This window comes from Macaca thibetana, chromosome 3 (assembly GCF_024542745.1).
Source record: "Macaca thibetana thibetana isolate TM-01 chromosome 3, ASM2454274v1, whole genome shotgun sequence".
NCBI lineage: Eukaryota > Metazoa > Chordata > Mammalia > Primates > Cercopithecidae > Macaca > Macaca thibetana.
In genome coordinates, this window is record NC_065580.1 from 94,222,164 (window position 1) to 94,236,489 (window position 14,326).

General features: G+C 37.5%; 1 protein-coding gene across 10 annotated transcripts in view; it reads left to right on the forward strand.

The window, feature by feature from the left end:
• Positions 1–14,326, forward strand: part of STK31 (serine/threonine kinase 31) — a 142,778-nt gene that overhangs the window by 25,199 nt on the left and 103,253 nt on the right. For 9 of the 10 annotated variants that reach the window (XM_050783122.1, XM_050783113.1, XM_050783117.1 and 6 more), the window contains exons 6-8: positions 575–733; positions 7,246–7,604; positions 8,573–8,747. In XM_050783122.1, the coding sequence (XP_050639079.1) occupies positions 575–733; positions 7,246–7,604; positions 8,573–8,747 (693 nt within the window). Of the gene's footprint in view, positions 1–574; positions 738–7,245; positions 7,605–8,572; positions 8,748–14,326 lie in introns of all 10 variants that reach the window. The other variant, XM_050783123.1, reaches the window with a different exon arrangement.

Sequence of the window (14,326 nt, forward strand, 5' to 3'; positions counted from 1 at the left end):
TTCACTTGGCTTTAATTTTTTAAATTAAAGGGCAACGTGATGTTTGACCTTGAAATAACTATTTTTCTTTTTTACTTTTTAAACGGATGTAGAGCTGGAGGTAAGGGTGGTGAATCTGATTAGTTTACATGGTCTACCTGGAGTGAGTTTAATTGTATCAAAGGAAGTTTGATAACTTTGCCTTTCTTTTCAGATTTTATTCTTTCCAACTTGAAATTGAATTGAATGTTGCTTGATTTTAACATTAGGAGAAACAGGAGAGGGCTGTCAGCTTCATAGATTGATGTTTATTTAAAGTATCAATTGTCTAAAAACAAAAAACACCCTAATGAGAAATGGTACTGTTGGAATTTAACCAGTAGCAAGTAAAGAAATCACTGGAATTTCATGGACTGTGGATTTTTTTTTATTTTGAAGATATTATTAGAGAGCTATTTCTGAATGTATTTTGTCATTTTGAGATAAGAATGCCATTTTGATATACAGGTCATTAACAGAGAGCAGCAAATTGGTGGTTTCTTTGTAAATATTTAATCTGGGGTCAGTATTAGTATTTGTCTCTTATTTTTTCCAGTGTCTGGTGCGGTACATTGACTATGGAAATACTGAAATTCTAAATCGATCTGATATAGTTGAAATTCCTTTGGAGCTGCAGTTTTCTAGTGTTGCCAAAAAGTATAAACTTTGGGGACTACACATTCCTTCTAATCAAGAAGTTACCCAGTTTGATCAGGCAAGTCATGGATTTTAAATATTTTTGCTAATGAAAGTAAAACTATGTGCTTGAAACAAAATATAAGTATAATTAAATTTTACTTGAATAGAAAAGTCTGTATAAATTAGTGAAAAATAGGAATTATAATTAGAAAGCAATTACATATTTATACTCATTTTTGCTAGGTAAACATTGAACAGGTAAGAATAACATATACATATGTAATATATATAAATAGTTTCTTCTGATGTTTAAAAGGATAGTCTTTGTTTTTTTTTTTTTTTTTTTTTTGAGATGGAGTCTCACTTTGTTGCCCAGGCTGGAGTGTAGTAGCGCGATCTCGGCTCACTGCAACCTCTGCCTCCCAGGTTCATGCAATTCTTCTGCCTCAGCCTTCCGAATAGCTGGATTACAGGCCTGTGCCACCATGGCCAGGTAATTTTTGTATTTTTGGTAGAATCGGGGTTTTACCATGTTGGCCAGGCTGGTCTCGAACTCCTGACCTCAGGTAATCTGCCCACCTTGACCTCCCAAAGTGCTGGGATTACAAGCATGAGCCACTGCGCCTGGCCAAGGATAGTCTCTTATATGATGGAGAAAATAATGAATGCAGTTATTTCTATAATTGTTTTGGGAAAGTATTTATTAAATAAAAGTGATCTTGACCTAGTCCTGATCATAAATACCACAAATTTGAAATTAACGGGGTTATAATCAGATTTTATCATTTTGGCCGAGGCTGATACTATTTGATGTAAAAATTGGCAGCAGATGTTTTGCTCATGTGGCTTCTAGTTCATATTCCTTTCCACTGAATTTTGGGTTGGTAACCTAATTCTGGAAGACATTCGATAATTTCAGGGGTAGTCTTACAGGAATCCTACCTCTTTTAAAATCTGTTGTACAATGATGATTCTTTTGGTAAATGGTAATGCTGGTAAGAGATATTACATTGCAAAGTAATCAGGTTTGTAATTATTATAATAGCAGCTCAAGTAGCTCATGTGGAAAACAATGTAATCATTGTACGCATTGTAAAGAAATTAATTAAAATTTAATTAATTGAAATTAATTAAAAATTAATTAATTGAAATTAATTAAAATTGCCTCTTTATTTTCCTTTGAGAATCTTGTAGGTGTGTTGGGTATAGTTTTGTATGCTATGTAGTTACTTACAAGAAACATTTCTGTACATAAAACTCAGGCTTTCATAAACATGAAATACAGATATTATAAAATTATACCCTAAGTTTCTGGCTTAAAATCTAAAGTTTGTTACTTTCTTCTTTAATATAAATGCTTTGACCAAGGTTGGGGAGGCTTGTTTTGGATTTCTTTCATGCCTAAAACTCTAAAATCTTGTTTACAGACCTTAGAATATTATCTGCTCTCACTTTATTTTACATATAGGGAAATTGTAGCCTAGAATAATTAAATGACTTCAAGTCATGAAGCTAATTAGGGAAGAGCTAGGCCTAGAACTCAAGTCTATTGTTCTTTTCATAGTAAGATGCACAGATTTGTGTTGATTGAAATACACATGAATCAAGTGGGAAAAAGACATTAAAAAAAGTTAATTTTAGAATTGAATGAATAAACTGAAGCTGAGAATGTTTTTGTATGTTTCAAAGATTCTTTATAGATGGTACTGTATATAAACATTTATATATATATATATATTTTTGTTTTGTTTTGTTTTGTTTTTTTTGGGGGGGATGAAGTCTTGCTCTGTCGCCTAGGCTGGAGTGCAATGGCATGATCTCAGCTCACTGCAACCTCCACCTCTTGGGTTCAAGCGATTCTCCTGTCTCAGTCTCCTGGTAGCTGGAATTACAGGTGCCTGCCACCATGCCCGGCTACTTTTTGTATTTGTAGTAGAGATGGGGTTTCACCATGTTGGCCAGGGTGGTCTTTGAACTCCTGACCTCAAGTGATCCCCCCACCTGTGCTTCCCAAAGTGCTGGGATTACAGGCATGAGCCACCTGGCTAAACATTTGTATTTGGATGCTTAGTTCAGTAAAAAGATCATTGATTAGAGTTAAGCTAATTGGCACACAATATTTTCTGGAAAAAAATGAACTATTCTTGAATAGCTCTGCTTAAAAGGCCCATGTTTAGTTATTAATTCTCAGTCCAAATTTCAACTCTAATCTTTTATATGAAGTCTTTGCTAATACCCACTTATCCGGTCCTCTGTGGTGTTTTAGTCACTCCGTATATAAAGCCTATAAAGTTGTAATTTTTTCCTCCTCTACAAGCCTAGTGAGTTTGTAGAGATAAGTATTCACTTTTCTATGTCTAATTTCCCTGCCAGGTAGGTGTTAGATGAGCATCAGTTTATCTAGCATTTGAATAAATAGATGAACAGTAGGGATTCAGTAACAACACAAATGCCTCCCTCCTTCCCCTTTTCCAGAAGGTGTCCTGGGCACTGAAATTCCTTCACATTTTTAACTAACACTTTCACGCTATGCTACGGCACAGTCAGAATCGACACCCAGAATGGTAGTTTGCTGAAGATCAAGAATATTACATTACTGTTCCTACGTGCCTGACTTTAAAAATTATATGTAGAGTAAGGGAATGAGAGCTAGAGCTTGGAATTTGTGTTTAACAATTTAAAGACCTTTTAGCTTGTTTTCTAATATATACAAGCAAAATTCAGAGGAATAAAGTAGAGAGCAAATGATCCTTTCTTGTTTCTGAATGAAGCTTACCAGCTTGGAAAACAGAATGAAATATATTTCTAAAAAGTGACATTAATCTTTTTTAATGATTGAAAGCCTTATGTTCTAAACCAATGACCAGATTTACTTTAAAAAGTTAAGTTTTGCCAAGTGCAGTGGCTCATGCCTTTAAAGCCCAGCACTTTGGGAGGCTGAGGTGGGTGGATGGCTTGAGTCCAGGAGTTTGAGACAAGCCTGGGCAACATGGCAAAACCCTGTCTGTACAAAAAATACAGAAAAATTAGCTGGGCATGGTGGTACATGCTTGTAGTCCCAGCTACTCGGGAGACTGAGGTCCGAGGATTGCTTGAGCTTGAGGGGTCAAGGCTGTGAAACCCTGTCTCAAAAAAAAAAAAAAAAAAAAAAAAAAAGTTAAGTTTTATACCTTTTAAATACCTAAATATATATTTTAAGTGCAGATATATATCTCCAGCTCATAAGGGTTAGTGGAAAATATATTTCTTATGATAAAAATTAAATGTTTATATGTTATATATATACAAACATACATATTTTTGGTAAAGTATAGTATTAAAACACCCATGTATCATATACTCTGTCATTCTTTTTGTTAGTTGGAACTGAGGAAGACTCAGATTTTACTTCAAGTTCAGAGTTCTGTGTTTATGATTATATATGATTCAGGGAGAATCTGTTTGAACAACTTCGTACTAATTGTGATTGGTGATTGTAAGTAAAATGAATTTGAATTCAGAGAGAAATCTAAAATTAGATTCCTGCATAAAAATTCTATGCAAGGAGTAATGGACCTTTAGAACATTCAGCTTTAGGTAATTGAAACTTTTGTAGAAAATAGGTTATTTCCATTTGAATTCACATATTGCCCAAAGACAGGGTTCCTTGAAATATTAATAATTCCACATATACCAGCAATAATTTTCAAAGACTTCCTAGGGGCATAAGTTGTTCTTGAATTTTTAGATAGACTTTTGATAATAAGAGTTGAAACCAAGGGTTTTTGTGTGAAAGAGGTTAACTGGAAAACTACATCTAATTGATTAAAATCCTAACATATATTTCAATTATTTACATTCTGAGGTTGTTAGCTTTGCCTGCTTGATCCCATTTGATTGGTGATAACTTCTGGACCTCATTTGTTATTTATGTTGATATTCTTGGTGAATTCAAGCCTCTTGATATGATGTGTATATTTCTGAATTTTATGCCTTAAAAAATTTATAAAACCTGTGTTTTTGTTAACCTAAAGTATTTTCTTATTTTGTTTTGTGGATTTAAAAAATTATTTTTTCACCTAGGCACGGGGTGTGTGCCTGTAATCATAGCTACTCAGGAGGCTGAAGTGGGAGGATTGCTTGGGCCCAGGAGTTCAAGACCAGCTTGAGCAAACATAGCAAGACCCCATCTACAAAATTATTTTTTTCTTTTTTTTTTGGGTAGTGATAGTTGGTGATTCTTGAGCATATGTAGTTTGAGTCTCCTTCTCTGCCCCTTCAGTTGCATCCTTCTAGGCCCAGGTATCCTTACCCTGGTGTTAAAATAAATGTGTCGGCCGGGCGCGGTGGCTCACGCCTGTAATCCCAGCACTTTGGGAGGCCAAGGTGGAGGGATCATGAGGTCAGGAGATTAAGACCATCCTGGCTAATATGGTGAAACCCCGTCTCTAGTACAAAATACAAAAAAATTAGCTGGTCATGGTGGTGGGTGCCTGTAGAGCTGAGATCACGCCACTGCACTCCAGCCTGGGTGACAAAGCCAGACTCCATCTCAAAAAAAAAAAAAAAAAAAAAAAAAATGTGTCCCAATTAAATAATTCTTTTTTGTAATTGTATGTATTTCATGCATTTAAAAACATTATGAGAAAAAGTCCAAAGATTTCACCTGACTGATAGAGGAGCCCCATGGCCACAAAAAGGTTAAGAATTCCTATGTAAGTCTCACTTTTACCCTCTATACTACTGTGTAGTTAAAAAAGAGAAAATAGTTCTTAAAAATATTATTTAGTTTCTTGGACCTTGACTTCCCCACACCCCCTATTTCTTTTAAAAATGTGGCTGGTTTGTATTTGGTGGTTTTTAGTGTGTTTTTTACACTCTTGTTTCTCTGGTTATTATAGGTATGATGTCCTATTTGATTGCTTTGTTTGCATAAACTATATTGTTTTTCATATTTATAGAGTGGGAATGTAGCTAAAAATACAGCAGCTCCACCTTCTTTTTTTTTTTTTTTTTTTGAGACGGAGTCTCGCTCTGTCGCCCAGGCTGGAGTGCAGTGGCCGGATCTCAGCTCACTGCAAGCTCCACCTCCCGGGTTCACGCCATTCTCCTGCCTCAGCCTCCCGAGTAGCTGGGACTACAGGCGCCCGCCACCTCGCCCGGCTAATTTTTTGTATTTTTAGTAGAGACGGGGTTTCACCATGTTAGCCAGGATGGTCTCGATCTCCTGACCTTGTGATCCGCCCGTCTCGGCCTCCCAAAGTGCTGGGATTACAGGCTTGAGCCACCGCGCCCGGCCACAGCTCCACCTTCTAAGAGAGATACGTTTCATCAGATGATGTCCCTATTTCAAGGAAGTTGTGAACCAGTAAATTTGAGCAGTACCTACCCATTTTGTGTTTTAAATTTATCCTTTATATATTCTGAAAAAGAATACTTACTTTTAATTTCCTTTATAGTATGCACAGGGTAAAAATCAGGAAAATAACCTAGAGAAATTTGGGAAGAGTAGTTAAGATTGTGTCAAAGTAATTTTAGTAATTACAATTTTATGGAGGAGTAGATAAGTTCTTACTAAAATTAAGTTTTAATATGTTCCAATCCCGAATATGTTTTAGGTATATCTTTGCTTAGTTCTGTTGATGGATATTCAAGAGCTCAAAGTTAGCAAGCACCTAATTTCTCATATGCCAGTTGTACAGTTGCAGCCCTCTTAAGCAAAAGTCTGTTTAAGAGAGTTTTGAATGTAGAAGGCCAGACAAGGTGGCTCACCCCTCTAATCCCAGCACTTTGGGAGGCCAAGGTGGGTGGATCACTTGAGGTTAGGAGTTTGAGACCAGCTCAGCTGACATGGTGAAACCTCATCTCTACTAAAAATACAAAAATTAGGTGGGTATGGTGGTGTGTGCCAGTAGTCTCAGTTACTGGGGAGGCTGAGGCAGGAGAATCGCTTGAATAGGGGAGGCGGAGGTTGCAATGAGCCAGGATTGTGCCACTGAACTCCAGCCTGTGCAACAGAGTGAGATTCTGTCTCAAAAAAGAAGAAAAAAAAAAGTTTTGAATATGTATTTGTGACACCTCACATTTTATAATTTCAGTTTGTTGATTTTTAAATAATTTGTATTTTGTGCTTTCAGTTTGTTTTTTCACTTCTGTTCGTCTTACTTTAAAATCAGAGTTCCTGAGTGCCTCTAAAACTTTTACAGTTTTGTAAAATTGAGTACCTTTTCTAGATATCAGAGATTCATTTTTATGTGCTGTTGCTTTTCAGGAGAGCATTATATTTAGTTGGGGCCAAAGTAGTCAACGTAATCTGCTGGGTTAAAAAAAACTATTCTAGGATATTTACTTAGTAATACATTTTTAGGTTTATGAATATGGCTGCCTATACAAGTATTTAGCTCAACTTCATTTTAGCAAATGTGTAATTGGAATACATTCATATATGTGGAGATGTATATTTGCATATTATAGCCAACATCAAGGTAAGACTTCTGTATATAGAGATTTTAGAATGAAGAAATATGATGCTTGGAAAAAATGAGTAGAAACAAAATAAGGGAAGAGAAACATGTTGGTGTAGCTGGTTTATGTTTTCTTCTTTCTTAGGGCACAACCTTTTTGGGGAGCTTGATTTTCGAAAAGGAAATAAAAATGAGAATCAAAGCAACCTCTCAAGATGGAACAGTTATTGCTCAGGCTGAGTATGGCAGTGTGGATATAGGGGAAGAAGTGTTTAAGAAAGGATTTGCAGAGAAATGCAAACTTACTTCCAGAACTGACATCTGTGAGGAAAAAAAATTGGATCCTGGTCAACTTGTTCTCAGGAACCTCAAAAGCCCCATTCCTTTGTGGGGGCATAGATCAAACCAGTCAACTTTCAGCAGGCCCAAGGGGCACTTAAGTGAGAAGCTGACTCTTGACTTGAAGAATGAAAATGATGCAGGAAATCTTATGACATTTCCAAAGTAAGAATTTAGTCTTCACTTATTTCTAATTCATTGTAGAGGTCCCTGTCATAGTAGAATAGAAGTTAAGGCTTACGCTTTTGGAATCCTTAACTGTGTCAGTGATTTTAAGGGCTGATGCTGATATTTCTACTTTTCTCAAATGTGTTCCTCTCTGCTTTAGCAGGGGTATTTTCATTACAAGCTATTTTGAAAGAAAAATAATTCCTGAATTATTTAAAAGTTTACATACAAACTTTTCATGCCAACTCATTGGAATACACTTATCAAAAATAAAAATCTGCTCCCAAATCTGAATTATTCAGGCAAAGTCAGAATTTCAGATAAGATTTGAAATTTTTCCGATGACTTTAGGAATATTTTAAAGAGTTTCAGGGAATTGCCTTTACTTTTTAAATAAAAGTGAGACTCTTTCTTCTTGTGAAAACTTGTGGTGGAGTTTGATTATTCCGAATAGCTTACTTTTTAGATAATTTTGAATCATCAACTTGAAGCAGAAAGCCAGATTTGATATTTATATGTATCAAAACAGTCTTCTATATCATGGTCCAAGACATGATGCTGTATCTTGGATGATATAGTTGTTTGATGGGATCTCTTCAGTGCTTTAGGAGCTAAACTGTCAAATGGTGGGGGAGGCGGTGAACAGGGGAATCACAGGGAGGAGGCATTGGAAAAAAACTAATACAGAAATGCTTTTTACTTTGTTCTCTGTAGTTGATAGTGCTATGAAGAAGTTGGAATATATTTTCTTTGTGAATTAGAGGCATTGTCGAATTATCACTTCAGTTATAAAATCTTGTTTGCATTAAATTATTTTTTAATATTATGAACTAGGTAAATATTTTAGTTTTCAAAATTAACTTTCAGATATATTGTGGTATAAAAAGACCAGGATAACTTAGATTTGTTTTCTCTGTCATCCTTATTCAGTTTGTTTTTTAAAATAAATGAATTTGTTTTTATAGGGAAAGTTTGGCTGTTGGTGACTTTAATTTAGGGTCTAATGTCAGCCTGGCAAAAATTAAGCAGGACCAGAAACTGATTGAAGAAAATGAAAAACTTAAAACAGAGAAGGACGCTCTTCTCGAAAGTTATAAGGCATTAGAATTGAAAGTAGAACAGATTGCCCAGGAGCTGCAGGTATGTTCAGTGGCTTAAGGTGAAGAGTGTCCAACTGGGAAATCTGTGCACTCATCTGCTGCTATTTATTTTTCTGTCACTTTCCTTTCCTTCCCCACCTCATCCTCTACTTCTTTGCTAATCCCTGTATTTGTTTATAGGTGAATTTTTGTCTTATACTCCAGACTAATCATCTTTGGATTTCATTGGATGTTTGAAAATTTAATAGTTTCTAATTTACATTTCCCTTTGTGTTCTAAAAACTTTTCAACTAAGGCAATTTTCAAACACTGTAAAAGGAGAGAGACTTGAATAATTAATTCTCATGTACCCATCACCCAGTTTTTACAATTATAACACATGGCCAATCTTTTTAAAAATTTATACTTCCTGGATTATTTTAGAAGTCCCATTGCTATTATTTCATAGTCTTCAGTATGTATGACTAATAGAAAAAGACTTTAAAAAACCATAGTAATAATACTATTCATACTTAAAAATAAACAATAATTCCTTGATATTATTTATATCTAGGCAGTATTCAAATTTGCCATACATTTGTGTCATGAATGCCACATGATTGTAGACATGTTGATTGTAGTTCTCTCCAATCAGGATCCCAGTTAGGCACATACATTGCATTTTGGTTGATATTTCTCTTAAATTGCTTTAATCTGTATCCTTGTGTTGCTTAACTGGCTTTTTGATCTCCATGTGTGTCTTCTTTTATGGTAATCAGGTCTCCAGATTTGCTCAGATTCTAGTTCAAAAATATTTCCCCCCCAGGAATACAGTGTGGTTGATAAATGAATGTGTGTGTGTGTGTGTGTGTGTGTGTTTTACACCAAATCTATTGTTCCTGGACTAGTTCTCCAATTCTCTGACACCAACTGGGTGTCTAATAATTCAGTTTCATTCTGACACTACACTACCTGTACTTAGCATATACCCTACAAGTTAAGGACTCAGTTCCATAATCTGCCTCTACTTTAGATGCCAGGCACAAGTGGGGTCCCCAGGCTGCTTGCATACATACCTACCCACTATAAATTCGGGGTTTCCCATGACCCTCCCTCAGGTTAGATAATTCACTAGAACTACTCACAGAACTCATGGAAGTGCTATACTTAAGAGTTGTTTTATTAAGGATATAACTCAGAAACAGCCAAATAATGGAAGATAGGCATAAGGCAAGGTACTGGGGCAGGAGGTACAGAGCTTCCATGCCCTCTCTGAGTGTACCACCCTCCCAGGTCATGGATGTGTTCATCAACCCAGAAGCTCCCCAAATCTCATTATTCAGAGTTTTTTTGGTTTTGTTTGCTTGTTTGTTTTGAGACAGTCTTGCTCTGTTGCTTAGGCTGGAGTGCAGTGGTGTAATTTCTGCTCGCTGCAACTTCTGACCCTGGGCTCAAGCAATGCACTTACTCCAGTCTCCTGGCTAGCTGGGACTACAGGCGTGTGCCCCATTCCTGGCTAATTTTTTGTGTTTTCTTTTCTTTTTTTTAAACTAAAACTTGCCTTATTTATATCCCCAATGGCGTGATCTTGGCTCATTGCAACCTTTGCTTCCTAGGTTCAAATGATTCTCCTGCCTCAGCCTCCTGATAGCTGGCATTACAGGCACCCACCACTATGCCTGGAAAATTTTTGTATTTTTGGTAGAGACAGGGTTTCACCATGTTGGCCAGGCTGGTTTCAAACTCCTCAGGTGATCCACCTGCCTCTGCCTCCCAAAGTGCTGGGATTACAGGCATGAGCCACTGTGCTCAGCCCACATTTTCTTTATCCAGTCTATCATTGATGGGCATTTGGGTTGGTTCCAAGTCTTTGCCATTGTAAATAGTGCTGCAGTAAACACACATGTGTGAGTGTCTTTATAGTAGAATGATTTATAATCCTTTGGGTATATACCCAGTAATGGGATTGCTGAGTCAAATGGTATTTCTGGTTGTTGATCCTTGAGGAATTGCCACACTGTCTTCTGCAGTGGTTGAACTAATTTACACTCCCACCAACAGTGTAGAAGTGTTCCTCTTTCTCCACATCCTCTCCAGCATCTGTTGTTTCCTGACTTTTTAATGATTGCCATTCTAACTGGTGTAAGATGGTATCTCATTGTAGTTTTGATTTGCATTTCCCTAATGACCAGTGATGATGAGCTTTTTTTCATATGCTTGTTAGCTGCATAAATGTCTTCTTTTGAGAAGTGCCTGTTCATATCCTTTGCCCATGTTTTGGTGGTGGTGTTTTTTTCTTGTAAATTTGTTTTAAGTTCCTTGTAGATTCTGGATATTAACCCTTTGTCAGATGGATAGATTGCAAAAATTTTCTCCCATTCTGTAGGTTGCCTGTTCACTCTGATGGTAGTTTCTTTTGCTGTGCAGAAGCTCTTTAGTTTAATTAGATCCCATTTGTCAATTTTGGCTTTTGTTGCCATTGCTTTTGGTGTTTTAGTCATGAAGTCTTTGCCCATGCCTATGTCCTGAATGGTATTGCCTAGGTTTTCTTCTAGGGTTTTTATTGTTTGGAGTTTTACATTTAAGTCTTTAATCCATCTTGAATTAATTTTTGTATAAGGTGTAAGGAAGGGGTCCAGTTTCAGTTTTCTACGTATGGCTAACCAGTTTTCCCAACACCATTTATTAAATAGGGAATCCTTTCCCCATTTCTTGTTTTTGTCAGGTTTGTCAAAGATCAGATGGTTGTAGATGTGTGGTGTTATTTCTGAGGGCTCTGTTCTGTTCCATTGATGTTTATATCTGTTTTGGTACCAGTAGCATGCTGTTTTGGTTACTCTAGCCTTACAGTATAGTTTGAAGTCAAATAGTGTGATGTCTCCAGCTTTGTTCTTTTTGCTTAGGATTGTCTTGGCTATACAGGCTCTTTTTTGGTTCCATATGAAATTTAAAGTAGTTTTTTCTAGTTCTGTGAAGAAAGTCAATGGTAGTTTGATGGGAATAGTATTGAATCTATCGATTACTTTGGGCAGTATGACCATTTTCATGATATTGATTCTTCCTGTCCACGAGCATGGAATTGTATTTTCTGTACAGGGGGGTTTGCTATGTTGCCTGGGCTGGTCTCAAACTTCTGGGCTCAAGCAACCGTTCCTCTTTTGGCTCCAGAGTTGCTGGGACTACAGGTGAGCCACCATGCCTTGCTAAATTAATGAATTTTAAACACATTTGAAGTGTTTTAATCCACTGAAGCCATTTTTTTTCTTTTCAATGCACACATTATCCCCTTTAAAGTCTTTTTAAATTAGCTGCTGTGTCCTTTTGACATCATAACAGATGATATTCATAATGGATAAATCACCATTAAGTTTTTCATTAATCTGTGACCTAATGATTTTTGCAGCCATCGATGATTGCTGTCTGCAGCCATGTTTTCATCAGGTTCTGTATTTCTTAGAAGGAAAATTCCAACTATTTGGTCATGGTGAAGCCTAGTTTGTTCAGTAAAGGCAAGATAACTTGATTCATTCCCTTTATATGTACATGTTTTCAGAAAAATAAGTTTATTCCCTGGCATTGTCCAGTGTTGACCAGCAAGGGTTATTTGTTCTCCTTAAGTGTTATTATGAACTAATGAATTTTAAACATATATGAGTGTTTTAATTCGCTGTAGCCATTATTCTTTTTGATGCCCAGCTTATACTCTTTGGAAGTCTTTTTAAGTTGTTGCTCTGTCCTTTTGATGTGATTCCCGTAGTCTGATAGCTTCCTTGTTTTCTGGTGTCACAAGATGTTCCATGCTCATCTGCATTTCCTACGCTAATCCTGGAAGACTTATTTCTCCAAGCTGTAGTTCTTTTTAGTGGCAAGAGGTATTTAGATACCAGACTTTGGGTGCTAGGGTTGTATATAGCTATTGATTTAGTCTTTGCTTCTAGGTTATGGAATGTCTAATGAATAGGGTTAGGGAATACTAATTTTATTTTCTAATAATGCTATATTGAGATACCATTTACATACAGTAAAAATGCACAAGTGCTGTGTAGAGTTTGGTAAATTTTGACATATGTATACACGCATGTAACATGAATCACCCTCATCAAGATTGGCTGATCAAACTAGCATGAATCAGATATTTCACCTAGAATCAAACTCTACCAATAATTTCAGGGACACAGTTGGTAACAAAGAGATTCCTTTGTTCCAGAGCAGGTGCCCCAGTCTCTGACCAGAGGCTAGAATGTCTGCTGTGGCTACTGTTGCCAGGCATCAGACAATGTCTCTAAACTCTCATAAGGGTGCCATCTGTAGGACTGTGACTAGAGAGGGTGGGGCCCCTCTCAAGTGAGCAGTGTTGGTATGAAGCAGTGGGGATTGTGTTCTACTCAAGTCTAAGTCTCACAGCAGCCTATAGCAGAGCTTTGGGTGTTGTCGCAGGTGTGCGTAGGAGAGCCTGGCTTTTCTGCCCCTTCTTGGCTGGGCAGTAGCTGCAGTCAGCCTTAACTCAAGCCAACGTTGGGGCACAGCTCAGAATTAAACTCTCAAAATGACAGTTTTGGCCTGTGCCCTGGGATACTAGGGCACCACCCAGGCGAGCAGCATGGGCAGAAAACTGTGGGAAGTGTAGTCTGATTGTGTCTCAGTTTCACAGCAGCCCATTGCAGGGTGGTGGGTATTCTATAGATATGTGTGGGGTAGCCTGGTTTCCCTGTTGGTCCTTTGCTGGGCAGTGACTGGGGCCATGTCAGCCCCAACTCAGGCCAAGGGCAGGGCTCAGCCCAGCATTGAACTCAGAAAATGGTGTCTTGGGCATGGGGCTAGAGAGAATGGGGCACCACCCAGCCAAGCAGCATGAGCAAGAAGGTGTAGGGAGTGTGATCTACTTATGTTTCAGTCTCAACAGCAGCTTGTAGCAGGATGACAAGTATCCTCCTGGGGGTGCATGGGCATGCTTGTTTTCCTCCTTTTTTGGAGCAGTACAGTGGCTGCAGCCATGTCTATAGGTCCCTGGTATCTAAACTCTTAAAGTAGCTCCCTGCTGAGGCTGCTCCAGACTTGGGTGCCTGTGGGATTCTGTGTGGATTCCTTTTCTGGAAGAATGTCTCTGTGTGATCTTTAGGCAGCTCCGTGAGGTGCGAGGCCCTAGTGGATGGAAGGTTTCTCCTATAGCCAGTGTTGTAAAAGCTTGTTTGAGAGCTCTGGGGATTTTTCTCTTACTATTTCCCTGCATACAGTAGCCTTTCCTGGCTCTCAGCTGTTTTCCGGCTAGGCATGCTTCCTCAAACCCTCTACTTTCTTGCTTTTGGGGCTTTCTGTCTCTTCTCTGGTGAATCCAAGTGTTCGTTATTAGATAATCTGTTCAAAATACGTCTACTTACTATTCTGATTCTTCTCTGTGGAGAAGGCATATGCTTATCTAGTTGGCCATCTTGATTATTTTCTTTCTCACTCATTCTTTATCATTGTGGTTTGATGTGTTTCTGTAGTGGGAACATTTGATTCCTTTCTTGTTTTTACTTGTGTGTTTGCTCTACTCTGTGGGTTTTATACTTTTTTTTTTTTTTTTTTTTTTTTTTTGAGACAGAGTCTCGCTTTGTCACCTAGGCTGGAGTGCAATGACACGATCTTGGCCCTCTGCAA